The 14,861-nt window shown below is 45.5% G+C and overlaps 1 protein-coding gene across 1 annotated transcript in view; it reads left to right on the top strand.

Annotated features, from left to right (window-relative positions):
* Positions 1-12,850, top strand: part of LOC129845396 (serine/threonine-protein kinase/endoribonuclease IRE1-like) — a gene marked incomplete at its 5' end in the record, with an annotated part of 18,968 nt that extends 6,118 nt beyond the window's left edge. Inside the window, 5 exons of the mRNA XM_055913308.1 lie at positions 501-657; positions 752-879; positions 5,221-5,344; positions 6,142-6,209; positions 11,003-12,850. Of these exons, the coding sequence (XP_055769283.1) occupies positions 501-657; positions 752-879; positions 5,221-5,344; positions 6,142-6,209; positions 11,003-11,185 (660 nt within the window). The remainder of the gene's footprint in view (positions 1-500; positions 658-751; positions 880-5,220; positions 5,345-6,141; positions 6,210-11,002) is intronic.
* Positions 12,851-14,861: the final 2,011 nt, after the last annotated feature.

Below are 14,861 nucleotides of genomic sequence, written 5' to 3'. Positions count from 1 at the left end.
CCTCCCTCTCTCTAGTGTGGTCTACTACTACTATAATACTACTCCTCCCTCTCTCTAGTGTGTTCTACTACTACTATATTACTACTCCTCCCTCTCTCTAGTGTGTTCTACTACTACTATAATACTACTCCTCCCTCTCTCTAGTGTGTTCTACTGCTACTATAATACTCCTCCTCCCTCTAGTGTGTTCTACTGCTACTATAATACTACTCCTCCCTCTCTCTAGTGTGTTCTACTATAATACTACTCCTCCCTCTCTCTAGTGTGTTCTACTACTACTATAATACTACTCCTCCCTCTCTCTAGTGTGTTCTACTACTACTATAATACTACTCCTCCCTCTTTCTAGTGTGTTCTACTACTACTATAATACTACTCCTCCCTCTCTCTAGTGTGTTCTACTACTACTATAATACTCCTCCTCTCTCTAGTGTGTTCTACTACTACTATAATACTACTTCCTGTGTTCTACAGTCTTCTAACTCTGTTTCTCTCTCTAGACCCGTTGTGACCAGGCGGTGGATGTGTTCTCAGCAGGCTGTGTATTCTACTACGTGGTCAGTAGGGGGCAGCACCCGTTTGGTGACACGCTACGACGCCAAGCTAACATCCTGACCGGGGAGTACTTCCTCACACACTTCCTGGAAGACGTGCATGGTGGGTGTGTCGTTTGTCGTTTAGAGACTCTGTGAGGTTCTGTGATTCTGATTGAGAGCGTTGGTTCTAATGGGCTGTGTCGTGTGTCCGTCAGATGACGTCATAGCGCGGGACCTGATAGAGCGAATGATCAGCAGCGATCCAGAGTCCCGCCCCTCCACTTCCTCTATTCTTAAACACCCGTTCTTCTGGAGCCCTGATAAACAACTACAGTTCTTCCAGGTACCTCCCTACCTCTACCTCCCTACCTCTACCACTACCTCTACCTCTCTACCTCTACCATTACCTCTACCTCTACCTCCCTACCTCTACCTCTCTACCTCTACCTCTACCCCCCTACCTCTACCCCCCTACCTCTACCTCTCTACCTCTACCTCTACCTCTACCTCTCTACCTCTACCTATCTACCTCCCTACCTCTACCTCTCTACCTCTACCTCTCTACCTCTACCTCTCTACCTCTACCTCTACCTCTCTACCTCTACCTCTACCTCTCTACCTCTACCTCTCTACCGCTACCTCTACCTCTCTACCGCTACCTCTCTACCTCTACCTCTACCTCTCTACCTCTACCTCTCTACCTCTACCTCTACCTCTCTACCTCTCTACCTCTACCTCCCTACCCCTACCTCTACCTCCCTACCCCTACCTCTACCTCCCTACCTCTACCTCCCTACCCCTACCTCTACCCCCCTACCTCTACCTCTACCTCCCTACCTCTACCTCCCTACCCCTACCTCTACTCCCCTACCTCTACCTCCCTACCTCTACCTCCCTACCCCTACCTCTACCCCCCTACCTCTACCTCTACCTCTCTACCTCCCTACCTCTACCTCTCTACCTCTTCCTCCCTACCTCTACCTCTATACCTCTACCTCTATACCCCTCTACCTCTCTACCTCTACCTCTCTACCTCTACCTCCTTACCTCTACCTCTACCTCTATACCTCTACCTCTATACCCCTCTACCTCTCTACCTCTACCTCCCTACCTCTACCTCTCTACCTCTACCTCTACCTCTCTACCTCCCTACCTCTACCTCTCTACCTCTTCCTCCCTACCTCTACCTCTCTACCTCTCTACCTCTCTACCTCTACCTCTCTACCTCCCTACCTCTACCTCTACCTCTCTACCTCTACCTCCCTACCCCTGTCTCTCTCTCTCTCTCTCTCTCTCTCTACCTCTTTCTCTACCTCTCTCTCTGGGGGGTGGGGTCTGAATACCCTACTAGTAGTCTGATTGGGTATTGAGAAGTGAGGGGGGTCTGAATACCCTACTAGTAGTCTGATTGGGTATTGAGAAGTGAAGGGGGGGGGGTCTGAATACCCTACTAGTAGTCTGATTGGGTATTGAGAAGTGAGGGGGGGGGTCTGAATACCCTACTAGTAGTCTGATTGGGTATTGAGAAGTGAGGGGGGGGTCTGAATACCCTACTAGTAGTCTGATTGGGTATTGAGAAGTGAGGGGGGGTCTGAATACCCTACTAGTAGTCTGATTGGGTATTGAGAAGTGAGGGGGGGGGGGTCTGAATACCCTACTAGTAGTCTGATTGGGTATTGAGAAGTGAGGGGGGGTCTGAATACCCTACTAGTAGTCTGATTGGGTATTGAGAAGTCAGGGGGGGGGTCTGAATACCCTACTAGTAGTCTGATTGGGTATTGAGAAGTGAGGGGGGGGGTCTGAATACCCTACTAGTAGTCTGATTGGGTATTGAGAAGTGGGGGGGGGGGGGGTCTGAATACCCTACTAGTAGTCTGATTGGGTATTGAGAAGTCAGGGGGGGGGTCTGAATACCCTACTAGTAGTCTGATTGGGTATTGAGAAGTGAGGGGGGGGGTCTGAATACCCTACTAGTAGTCTGATTGGGTATTGAGAAGTGGGGGGGGGGGGGGTCTGAATACCCTACTAGTAGTCTGATTGGGTATTGAGAAGTGAGGGGGGGGGGGTCTGAATACCCTACTAGTAGTCTGATTGGGTATTGAGAAGTGAGGGGGGGTCTGAATACCCTACTAGTAGTCTGATTGGGTATTGAGAAGTGAGGGGGGGGGGTCTGAATACCCTACTAGTAGTCTGATTGGGTATTGAGAAGTGAGGGGGGGGTCTGAATACCCTACTAGTAGTCTGATTGGGTATTGAGAAGTGAGGGGGGGTCTGAATACCCTACTAGTAGTCTGATTGGGTATTGAGAAGTGAGGGGGGGGGGTCTGAATACCCTACTAGTAGTCTGATTGGGTATTGAGAAGTCAGGGGGGGGGGGTCTGAATACCCTACTAGTAGTCTGATTGGGTATTGAGAAGTGAGGGGGGGGTCTGAATACCCTACTAGTAGTCTGATTGGGTATTGAGAAGTGGGGGGGGGGGGGGGGGTCTGAATACCCTACTAGTAGTCTGATTGGGTATTGAGAAGTTAGGGGGGGGGGTCTGGATACCCTACTAGTAGTCTAAATGGGTATTGAGAAGTGAGGGGGGGTCTGAATACCCTACTAGTAGTCTGATTGGGTATTGAGAAGTGAGGGGGGGGTCTGGATACCCTACTAGTAGTCTGATTGGGTATTGAGAAGTGAGGGGGGTTCTGAATACCCTACCAGTAGTCTGATTGGGTATTGAGAAGTGAGGGGGGGGGGGGTCTGACTACCCTACTAGTAGTCTGATTGGGTATTGAGAAGTGAGGGGGGGGGGTCTGAATACCCTACTAGTAGTCTGATTGGGTATTGAGAAGTGAGGGGGGGTCTGAATACCCTACTAGTAGTCTGATTGGGTATTGAGAAGTGAGGGGGGGTCTGAATACCCTACTAGTAGTCTGATTGGGTATTGAGAAGTGAGGGGGGGGTCTGAATACCCTACTAGTAGTCTGATTGGGTATTGAGAAGTGAGGGGGGGGGGGGGTCTGAATACCCTACTAGTAGTCTGATTGGGTATTGAGAAGTGAGGGGGGGTCTGAATACCCTACTAGTAGTCTGATTGGGTATTGAGAAGTGAGGGGGGATCTGAATACCCTACTAGTAGTCTGATTGGGTATTGAGAAGTGAGGGGGGGGGGGTCTGAATACCCTACTAGTAGTCTGATTGGGTATTGAGAAGTGAGGGGGGGTCTGAATACCCTACTAGTAGTCTGATTGGGTATTGAGAAGTGAGGGGGGGGGGGGTCTGAATACCCTACTAGTAGTCTGATTGGGTATTGAGAAGTGAGGGGGGGGGGTCTGAATACCCTACTAGTAGTCTGATTGGGTATTGAGAAGTGAGGGGGGGTCTGAATACCCTACCAGTAGTCTGATTGGGTATTGAGAAGTGAGGGGGGGGGGGGGGGGTCTGACTACCCTACTAGTAGTCTGATTGGGTATTGAGAAGTGAGGGGGGGGGTCTGAATACCCTACTAGTAGTCTGATTGGGTATTGAGAAGTGAGGGGGGGTCTGAATACCCTACTAGTAGTCTGATTGGGTATTGAGAAGTGAGGGGGGGGGTCTGAATACCCTACTAGTAGTCTGATTGGGTATTGAGAAGTGGGGGGGGGGGGGTCTGAATACCCTACTAGTAGTCTGATTGGGTATTGAGAAGTGAGGGGGGGGGGGTCTGAATACCCTACTAGTAGTCTGATTGGGTATTGAGAAGTGAGGGGGGGTCTGAATACCCTACTAGTAGTCTGATTGGGTATTGAGAAGTGAGGGGGGGGGGGTCTGAATACCCTACTAGTAGTCTGATTGGGTATTGAGAAGTGAGGGGGGGTCTGAATACCCTACTAGTAGTCTGATTGGGTATTGAGAAGTGAGGGGGGGGTCTGAATACCCTACTAGTAGTCTGATTGGGTATTGAGAAGTGAGGGGGGGTCTGAATACCCTACTAGTAGTCTGATTGGGTATTGAGAAGTGAGGGGGGTCTGAATACCCTACTAGTAGTCTGATTGGGTATTGAGAAGTGAGGGGGGGTCTGAATACCCTACTAGTAGTCTGATTGGGTATTGAGAAGTGAGGGGGGGTCTGAATACCCTACTAGTAGTCTGATTGGGTTTTGAGAAGTGAGGGGGGGGGTCTGAATACCCTACTAGTAGTCTGATTGGGTATTGAGAAGTGAGGGGGGGGGGGTCTGAATACCCTACTAGTAGTCTGATTGGGTATTGAGAAGTGAGGGGGTAGTTTTAGTAAATAGTTGTAAAACAGATGTGGGGTTGCTAGGGTGTTGCTAGGGGGGTTCAACCAAGGTGCTCTTTGAAGAGATCGATTTTCAGATGTTTCCTAAGATAGTGTGTCCTTTCCTTCTTTGTTTCCTTTCCTTCTTTCTTTCCTTCTTTTTTTCCTTTCCTTCTTTGTTTCCTTTCCTTCTTTGTTTCCTTTCCTTATTTGTTTCCTTTGCTTCTTTGTTTCCTTTCCTTCTTTGTTTCCTTTCCTTTCCTTCTTTCCTTTTTTGTTTCCTTTCCTTCTTTCCTTCTTTATTTCCCTTCCTTTCCTTCTTATATTTGAGTGGATGACCCTGTTGATAGTACTATGACGTTTTAACCGTGTGTGTGTGTGTGTGTGTGTGTGTGTGTGTGTGTGTGTGTGTGTGTGTGTGTGTGTGTGTGTGTTTGTTAGGATGTGAGTGACCGTATAGAGAAGGAACCTACAGACAGCACCATGGTGGTGAGGCTGGAGAAGGCTGGCAGAGCTGTAGTACGAACCAACTGGAGAATGCACATCTCTGTTCCTCTGCAGACAGGTAACACACCAGACAGGTAACACACCAGACAGGTAACACAGAAGACAGGTACCACACCAGACAGGTACAGATACAGAGCTGTAGTACGAACCAACTGGAGAATGCACATCTCTGTTCCTCTGCAGACAGGTAACACACCAGACAGGTAACACACCAGACAGGTAACACACACCAGACAGGTAACACACACCAGACAGGTAACACACACCAGACAGGTAACACACACCAGACAGGTAACACACACCAGCCAGGTAACACACACCAGCCAGGTAACCCACCAGACAGTTACCACACCAGACAGACAGTTACCACACCAGACAGACAGTTACCACACCAGACAGACAGTTACCACACCAGACAGACAGTTACCACACCAGACAGGTAACCCACCAGACAGGTAACCCACTAGACAGGTAACCCACTAGACAGGTAACCCACTAGACAGGTAACACACCAGAAAGGTAACACACCAGAAAGGTAACACACCAGAAAGGTAACACACCAGACAGGTAACACACAAGACAGGTAACACACCAGACAGGTAACACACAAGACAGGTAACACACCAGACAGGTAACACATCGTACATCTCTGTTATACTACAGACAGGTAACACACCAGACAGTTACCACACCAGACAGGTAACACACCAGACAGGTAACACACACCAGACAGGTAACACACACCAGACAGGTAACACACACCAGACAGGTAACACACACCAGCCAGGTAACACATCAGACAGGTAACACACACCAGACAGGTAACACTCATATGTCTCTGTGTTTTCTCTCCAGACCTGAGGAAGTTCAGGACGTATAAAGGGAACTCAGTCAGAGACCTGCTCCGAGCCATGAGAAATAAGGTATATCTGTTATAAGTACATACAGAGCATTCGGAAAGTATACAGACCCCTTGACTTTTTCCACAGTTTGTTACTTTACAGCCTTAATCTAAAATAGATTTAAATTACAAAAAATCCTCATCAATCTACACACAGTACCCCATCATGACATCACAATACCCCATCATGACATCACAATACCCCATCATGACATCACACTACCCCATCATGACATCACACTACCCCATCATGACATCACAATACCCCATCATGACATCACAATACCCCATCATGACATCACACTACCCCATCATGACATCACACTACCCCATCATGACATCACACTACCCCATCATGACATCACAATACCCCATCATACCCCATCATGACATCACAATACCACATCATACCCCATCATGACATCACAATACCCCATCATGACATCACAATACCCCATCATGACAAAGAGAAAACACGTCTCGGAGCTCTACGGACAATTCCTTTGACCTCATGGCTTGGTTTTTGCTCTGACATGCACTGTCAACTGTGGGACCTTATATAGACAGGTGTGTCTCTTTCCAAATCATGTCCAATCAATTGAATTTACCACAGGTGGACACCAATGAAGTTGTAGAAACATCTCAAGGATGATCAATGGAAACAGGATGCACCTGAGCTCAATTTCGAGGTCTCATAGCAAAGGGTCTGAATACTTATGTAAATAAGTTATTTCAGTTTTTTATTTTTAATACAATGCAAAAAATTCTAAAAACCTTTTTTCACTTTGTCATTATTGGGTATTGTGATGTCATTATGGGGTATTGTGATGTCATTATGGGGTATTGTGATGTCATTATGGGGTATTGTGTTGATTGATGAGGGGAAAAAACAATTTTAGAATAAGGCTGTAACGTAACAAAATGTGGAAAAAGTCAAGGGGTCTGAATACTTTCCGAATATACTAAATATATACCTGTTCACTGTATCTATGTCATCTCTATGTCATCTCTATCTATATATATATATACCTGTTCACACAAGAGGCATGAAGAATAAGCTACATCTCTTATATACTGTTATATATAGTATAGTATAGTATACACTGAGTATACAAAACATATATCCTGTTATATATAGTATAGTATACACTGAGCTTTCAAAACATATATAGTGTTATATATAGTATAGTATACACTGAGTATACAAAACATATATACTGTTATATATAGTATAGTCTAGTATACAAAACATATATACTGTTATATATAGTCTAGTATACACTGAGTATACAAAACATATATACTGTTATATATAGTATAGTATACACTAGGAAGGTGTACATTAGGAAGGTGTTCTTAATGTTTTGTCCACTCAGTGTAATACACCTGTTCACACGGGAGACATGAGGAATACGGGAAACATGCTGATTTTCTTTTCAGCTGTCCAACAACGTGTTATAGTAGTGGTAAATGTTGAAATGATTGGAGGATAGTGTTGAACTTCCTGTCTCTCCCTCTCTCTTCCTGTCTCTCCCTCTCTTCCTGTCTCTCCCTCTCTCTTCCTGTCTCTCCCTCTCTCTCTTCCTGTCTCTCCCTCTCTCTTCCTGTCTCTCCCTCTCTTCCTGTCTCTCCCTCTCTCTTCCTGTCTCTCCCTCTCTTCCTGTCTCTCCCTCTCTCTTCCTGTCTCTCCCTCTCTCTTCCTGTCTCTCCCTCTCTTCCTGTCTCTCCCTCTCTCTTCCTGTCTCTCCCTCTCTCTTCCTGTCTCTCCCTCTCTTCCTGTCTCTCCCTCTCTCTTCCTGTCTCTCCCTCTCTCTTCCTGTCTCTCCCTCTCTCTTCCTGTCTCTCCCTCTCTTCCTGTCTCTCCCTCTCTCTTCCTGTCTCTCCCTCTCTCTTCCTGTCTCTCCCTCTCTTCCTGTCTCTCCCTCTCTCTTCCTGTCTCTCCCTCTCTCTTCCTGTCTCTCCCTCTCTTCCTGTCTCTCCCTCTCTCTTCCTGTCTCTCCCTCTCTCTTCCTGTCTCTCCCTCTCTTCCTGTCTCTCCCTCTCTCTTCCTGTCTCTCCCTCTCTCTTCCTGTCTCTTCCTCTCTCTTCCTGTCTCTCCCTCTCTTCCTGTCTCTCTCTCTTCCTGTCTCTCTCTCTTCCTGTCTCTCCCTCTCTTCCTGTCTCTCCCTCTCTCTTCCTGTCTCTCTCTCTTCCTGTCTCTCTCTCTTCCTGTCTCTCTCTCTTCCTGTCTCTCCCTCTCTTCCTGTCTCTCCCTCTCTCTTCCTGTCTCTCCCTCTCTCTTCCTGTCTCTCCCTCTCTTCCTGTCTCTCCCTCTCTCTTCCTGTCTCTCCCTCTCTCTTCCTGTCTCTCCCTCTCTTCCTGTCTCTCCCTCTCTCTTCCTGTCTCTCCCTCTCTCTTCCTGTCTCTCCCTCTCTTCCTGTCTCTCCCTCTCTCTTCCTGTCTCTTCCTCTCTCTTCCTGTCTCTCCCTCTCTTCCTGTCTCTCTCTCTCTTCCTGTCTCTTCCTCTCTCTTCCTGTCTCTCTCTCTCTTCCTGTCTCTCCCTCTCTTCCTGTCTCTCTCTCTTCCTGTCTCTCTCTCTTCCTGTCTCTCCCTCTCTTCCTGTCTCTCCCTCTCTCTTCCTGTCTCTCCCTCTCTCTTCCTGTCTCTCCCTCTCTTCCTGTCTCTCCCTCTCTCTTCCTGTCTCTCCCTCTCTCTTCCTGTCTCTCCCTCTCTCTTCCTGTCTCTCCCTCTCTTCCTGTCTCTCCCTCTCTCTTCCTGTCTCTCCCTCTCTTCCTGTCTCTCTCTCTCTCTTCCTGTCTCTCCCTCTCTTCCTGTCTCTCCCTCTCTCTTCCTGTCTCTCTCTCTTCCTGTCTCTCTCCCTCTCTTCCTGTCTCTCCCTCTCTCTTCCTGTCTCTCCCTCTCTTCCTGTCTCTCTCTCTCTCTTCCTGTCTCTCCCTCTCTCTTCCTGTCTCTCCCTCTCTCTTCCTGTCTCTCCCTCTCTTCCTGTCTCTCCCTCTCTCTTCCTGTCTCTCCCTCTCTTCCTGTCTCTCTCTCTTCCTGTCTCTCCCTCTCTCTTCCTGTCTCTCCCTCTCTTCCTGTCTCTCTCTCTTCCTGTCTCTCTCTCTTCCTGTCTCTCCCTCTCTTCCTGTCTCTCCCTCTCTCTTCCTGTCTCTCCCTCTCTCTTCCTGTCTCTCCCTCTCTTCCTGTCTCTCCCTCTCTCTTCCTGTCTCTCCCTCTCTCTTCCTGTCTCTTCCTCTCTCTTCCTGTCTCTCTCTCTCTCTTCCTGTCTCTCCCTCTCTCTTCCTGTCTCTCCCTCTCTCTCTTCCTGTCTCTCCCTCTCTCTTCCTGTCTCTCCCTCTCTCTTCCTGTCTCTCCCTCTCTCTCTTCCTGTCTCTCCCTCTCTCTTCCTGTCTCTCTCTCTTCCTGTCTCTCCCTCTCTCTCTTCCTGTCTCTCTCTCTTCCTGTCTCTCCCTCTCTCTCTTCCTGTCTCTCTCTCTTCCTGTCTCTCCCTCTCTCTCTTCCTGTCTCTCCCTCTCTCTTCCTGTCTCTCCCTCTCTCTCTTCCTGTCTCTCCCTCTCTCTTCCTGTCTCTCCCTCTCTCTTCCTGTCTCTCTCTGTCTTCATCTCTCCCTCTCTCTTCCTGTCTCTCTCTGTCTTCATCTCTCTCTCTCTCTTCCTGTCTCTCTCTGTCTTCATCTCTCTCTCTCTCTTCCTGTCTCTCCCTCTCTTCCTGTCTCTCTCTCTCTCTCTTCCTGTCTCTCCCTCTCTTCCTGTCTCTCCCTCTCTCTTCCTGTCTCTCCCTCTCTCTCTTCCTGTCTCTCCCTCTCTTCCTATCTCTCTCTCTTCCTGTCTCTCTCTCTCTCTCTCTTCCTGTCTCTCCCTCTCTCTTCCTGTCTCTCCCTCTCTTCCTGTCTCTCCCTCTCTTCCTGTCTCTCCCTCTCTCTTCCTGTCTCTCCCTCTCTCTTCCTGTCTCTCCCTCTCTTCCTGTCTCTCCCTCTCTCTTCCTGTCTCTCCCTCTCTCTTCCTGTCTCTTCCTCTCTCTTCCTGTCTCTCTCTCTCTCTTCCTGTCTCTCCCTCTCTCTTCCTGTCTCTCCCTCTCTCTCTTCCTGTCTCTCCCTCTCTCTTCCTGTCTCTCCCTCTCTCTTCCTGTCTCTCCCTCTCTCTCTTCCTGTCTCTCCCTCTCTCTTCCTGTCTCTCTCTCTTCCTGTCTCTCCCTCTCTCTCTTCCTGTCTCTCTCTCTTCCTGTCTCTCCCTCTCTCTCTTCCTGTCTCTCTCTCTTCCTGTCTCTCCCTCTCTCTCTTCCTGTCTCTCCCTCTCTCTTCCTGTCTCTCCCTCTCTCTCTTCCTGTCTCTCCCTCTCTCTTCCTGTCTCTCCCTCTCTCTTCCTGTCTCTCCCTCTCTCTCTTCCTGTCTCTCCCTCTCTCTTCCTGTCTCTCTCTCTTCCTGTCTCTCCCTCTCTCTCTTCCTGTCTCTCTCTCTTCCTGTCTCTCCCTCTCTCTCTTCCTGTCTCTCTCTCTTCCTGTCTCTCCCTCTCTCTCTTCCTGTCTCTCCCTCTCTCTTCCTGTCTCTCCCTCTCTCTCTTCCTGTCTCTCCCTCTCTTCCTATCTCTCTCTCTTCCTGTCTCTCTCTGTCTTCATCTCTCTCTCTCTCTTCCTATCTCTCTCTCTTCCTGTCTCTCTCTCTTCCTGTCTCTCTCTGTCTTCATCTCTCTCTCTCTCTTCCTGTCTCTCCCTCTCTTCCAATCTCTCTCTCTCTTCCTGTCTCTCTCGCTCTTTCTTCATCTCTCTCTCTGTCTTCTTCATCTCTCTCTTCCTCTCTGTGTGTTTCTGTGTCTGTAGAAGCACCACTACCACGAGTTGCCAGCGGAGGTCCAGGAGACGTTGGGGGAGGTGCCCGAAGGCTTCGTTAGTTACTTCACCTCCCGGTTCCCGCGGTTACTGCTACACACACACACCGCTCTCAGCAGCTGTTCAAACGAGAGACTTTTCCACCCCTACTACCTGCCCGCCAGCGCCAAATAACACACACACACACACGGAAGGTCGCTGGTTCAAATCCCCCAGCCGACTAAAGTGAACATCTGCCGATGTGCCCTTGAGCAAGGCACCTCACCCTACTGGCTCCTGTACGCCGCTCTGGTTAAGAGCGTCTGCTCAATGACTCCCAAAGTCAAATGTATATTCACTTCCTGTAGTAGAGCCGGAATGACTGCTTCATGAATATTCAGAGAGAGAGAGAGAACTGATGAATGGCTGCTTCATGAATATTCAAAGAGAGACTGGTGAATGACTGCTTCATGAATATTCAGAATCAGATTGGTGAATGACTGCTTCATGAATATTCAGAGACAGACTGTTTGAATGACTGCTTCATGAATATTCAGAGACAGACTGTTTGAATGACTGCTTCATTAATATTCAAATAGAGACAGACTGTTTGAATGACTGCTTCATGAATATTCAGAGACAGACTGTTTGAATGACTGCTTCATGAATATTCAGAGACAGACTGGTGAATGACTGCTTCATGAATATTCAGAGACAGACTGTTTGAATGACTGCTTCATGAATATTCAGAGAGAGAGAGAACTTATGAATGGCTGCTTCATGAATATTCAAAGAGAGACTGGTGAATGACTGCTTCATGAATATTCAAAGACAGACTGTTTGAATGACTGCTTCATGAATATTCAGAGACATACTGTTTGAATGACTGCTTCATGAATATTCAGAGAGAGAGAGAGAACTGATGAATGGCTGCTTCATGAATATTCAAAGAGAGACTGGTGAATGACTGCTTCATGAATATTCAGAGACATACTGTTTGAATGACTGCTTCATGAATATTCAGAGACAGACTGGTGAATGACTGCTTCATGAATATTCAGAGACAGACTGTTTGAATGACTGCTTCATGAATATTCAGAGACACACTGTTTGAATGACTGCTTCATGAATATTCAGAGACAGACTGTTTGAATGACTGCTTCATGAATATTCAGAGACAGACTGTTTGAATGACTGCTTCATGAATATTCAAAGACAGACTGTTTGAATGACTGCTTCATGAATATTCAGAGACAGACTGTTTGAATGACTGCTTCATGAATATTCAGAAACAGACTGGTTTAATGACTGCTTCATGAATATTCAGAGAGAGAGAGAACTGATGAATGACTACTTCATGAATATTCAGAAACAGACTGGTGCACTCCAAGACAAAAGCTTTTTAAATGCTGAAAATGTTTTTACTGATTTTAACTTTCACCTGCTCTGACGTTCGTGTCTGTGAAACACATTATTTTCTGCTGTGAAATGATAGTTTTAAATACACTGCTCTGATAGGATAGTTTTAAATACACTGCTCTGATAGGATAGTTTAATACACTGCTCTGATAGGATAGTTTTAAATACACTGCTCTGATAGGATAGTTTTAAATACACTGTTCTGATAGGATAGTTTTAATACACTGCTCTGATAGGATAGTTTTAAATACACTGCTCTGATAGGATAGTTTAATACACTGCTCTGATAGGATAGTTTAATACACTGCTCTGATAGGATAGTTTAATACACTGTTCTGATAGGATAGTTTTAATACACTGCTCTGATAGGATAGTTTAATACACTGCTCTGATAGGATAGTTTAATACACTGCTCTGATAGGATAGTTTAATACACTGCTCTGATAGGATAGTTTAATACACTGCTCTGATAGGATAGTTTAATACACTGCTCTGATAGGATAGTTTAATACACTGCTCTGATAGGATAGTTTAATACACTGCTCTGATAGGATAGTTTAATACACTGCTCTGATAGGATAGTTTAATACACTGCTCTGATAGGATAGTTTAATACACTGCTCTGATAGGATAGTTTAATACACTGCTCTGATAGGATAGTTTAATACACTGCTCTGATAGGATAGTTTAATACACTGCTCTGATAGGATAGTTTAATACACTGCTCTGATAGGATAGTTTTAATACACTGCTCTGATAGGATAGTTTAATACACTGCTCTGATAGGATAGTTTAATACACTGCTCTGATAGGATAGTTTAATACACTGCTCTGATAGGATAGTTTAATACACTGCTCTGATAGGATAGTTTAATACACTGCTCTGATAGGATAGTTTAATACACTGCTCTGATAGGATAGTTTAATACACTGCTCTGATAGGATAGTTTAATACACTGCTCTGATAGGATAGTTTAATACACTGCTCTGATAGGATAGTTTAATACACTGCTCTGATAGGATAGTTTAATACACTGCTCTGATAGGATAGTTTAATACACTGCTCTGATAGGATAGTTTAATACACTGCTCTGATAGGATAGTTTAATACACTGCTCTGATAGGATAGTTTAATACACTGCTCTGATAGGATAGTTTAATACACTGCTCTGATAGGATAGTTTAATACACTGCTCTGATAGGATAGTTTAATACACTGCTCTGATAGGATAGTTTAATACACTGCTCTGATAGGATAGTTTAATACACTGCTCTGATAGGATAGTTTAATACACTGCTCTGATAGGATAGTTTAATACACTGCTCTGATAGGATAGTTTAATACACTGCTCTGATAGGATAGTTTAATACACTGCTCTGATAGGATAGTTTAATACACTGCTCTGATAGGATAGTTTAATACACTGCTCTGATAGGATAGTTTAATACACTGCTCTGATAGGATAGTTTAATACACTGCTCTGATAGGATAGTTTAATACACTGCTCTGATAGGATAGTTTAATACACTGCTCTGATAGGATAGTTTAATACACTGCTCTGATAGGATAGTTTAATACACTGCTCTGATAGGATAGTTTAATACACTGCTCTGATAGGATAGTTTAATACACTGCTCTGATAGGATAGTTTAATACACTGCTCTGATAGGATAGTTTAATACACTGCTCTGATAGGATAGTTTAATACACTGCTCTGATAGGATAGTTTAATACACTGCTCTGATAGGATAGTTTAATACACTGCTCTGATAGGATAGTTTAATACACTGCTCTGATAGGATAGTTTAATACACTGCTCTGATAGGATAGTTTAATACACTGCTCTGATAGGATAGTTTAATACACTGCTCTGATAGGATAGTTTAATACACTGCTCTGATAGGATAGTTTAATACACTGCTCTGATAGGATAGTTTAATACACTGCTCTGATAGGATAGTTTAATACACTGCTCTGATAGGATAGTTTAATACACTGCTCTGATAGGATAGTTTAATACACTGCTCTGATAGGATAGTTTAATACACTGCTCTGATAGGATAGTTTAATACACTGCTCTGATAGGATAGTTTAATACACTGCTCTGATAGGATAGTTTAATACACTGCTCTGATAGGATAGTTTAATACACTGCTCTGATAGGATAGTTTAATACACTGCTCTGATAGGATAGTTTAATACACTGCTCTGATAGGATAGTTTAATACACTGCTCTGATAGGATAGTTTAATACACTGCTCTGATAGGATAGTTTAATACACTGCTCTGATAGGATAGTTTAATACACTGCTCTGATAGGATAGTTTAATACACTGCTCTGATAGGATAGTTTAATACACTGCTCTGATAGGATAGTTTAATACACTGCTCTGATAGGATAGTTTAATACACTGCTCTGATAGGATAGTTTAATACACTGCTCTGATAGGA

This window comes from Salvelinus fontinalis, unplaced genomic scaffold, assembly GCF_029448725.1.
Source record: "Salvelinus fontinalis isolate EN_2023a unplaced genomic scaffold, ASM2944872v1 scaffold_0293, whole genome shotgun sequence".
NCBI classification, from domain to species: domain Eukaryota; kingdom Metazoa; phylum Chordata; class Actinopteri; order Salmoniformes; family Salmonidae; genus Salvelinus; species Salvelinus fontinalis.
Note: the sequence above shows the minus strand (reverse complement) of the source record. Positions and strands in the feature narration are given on the sequence as shown.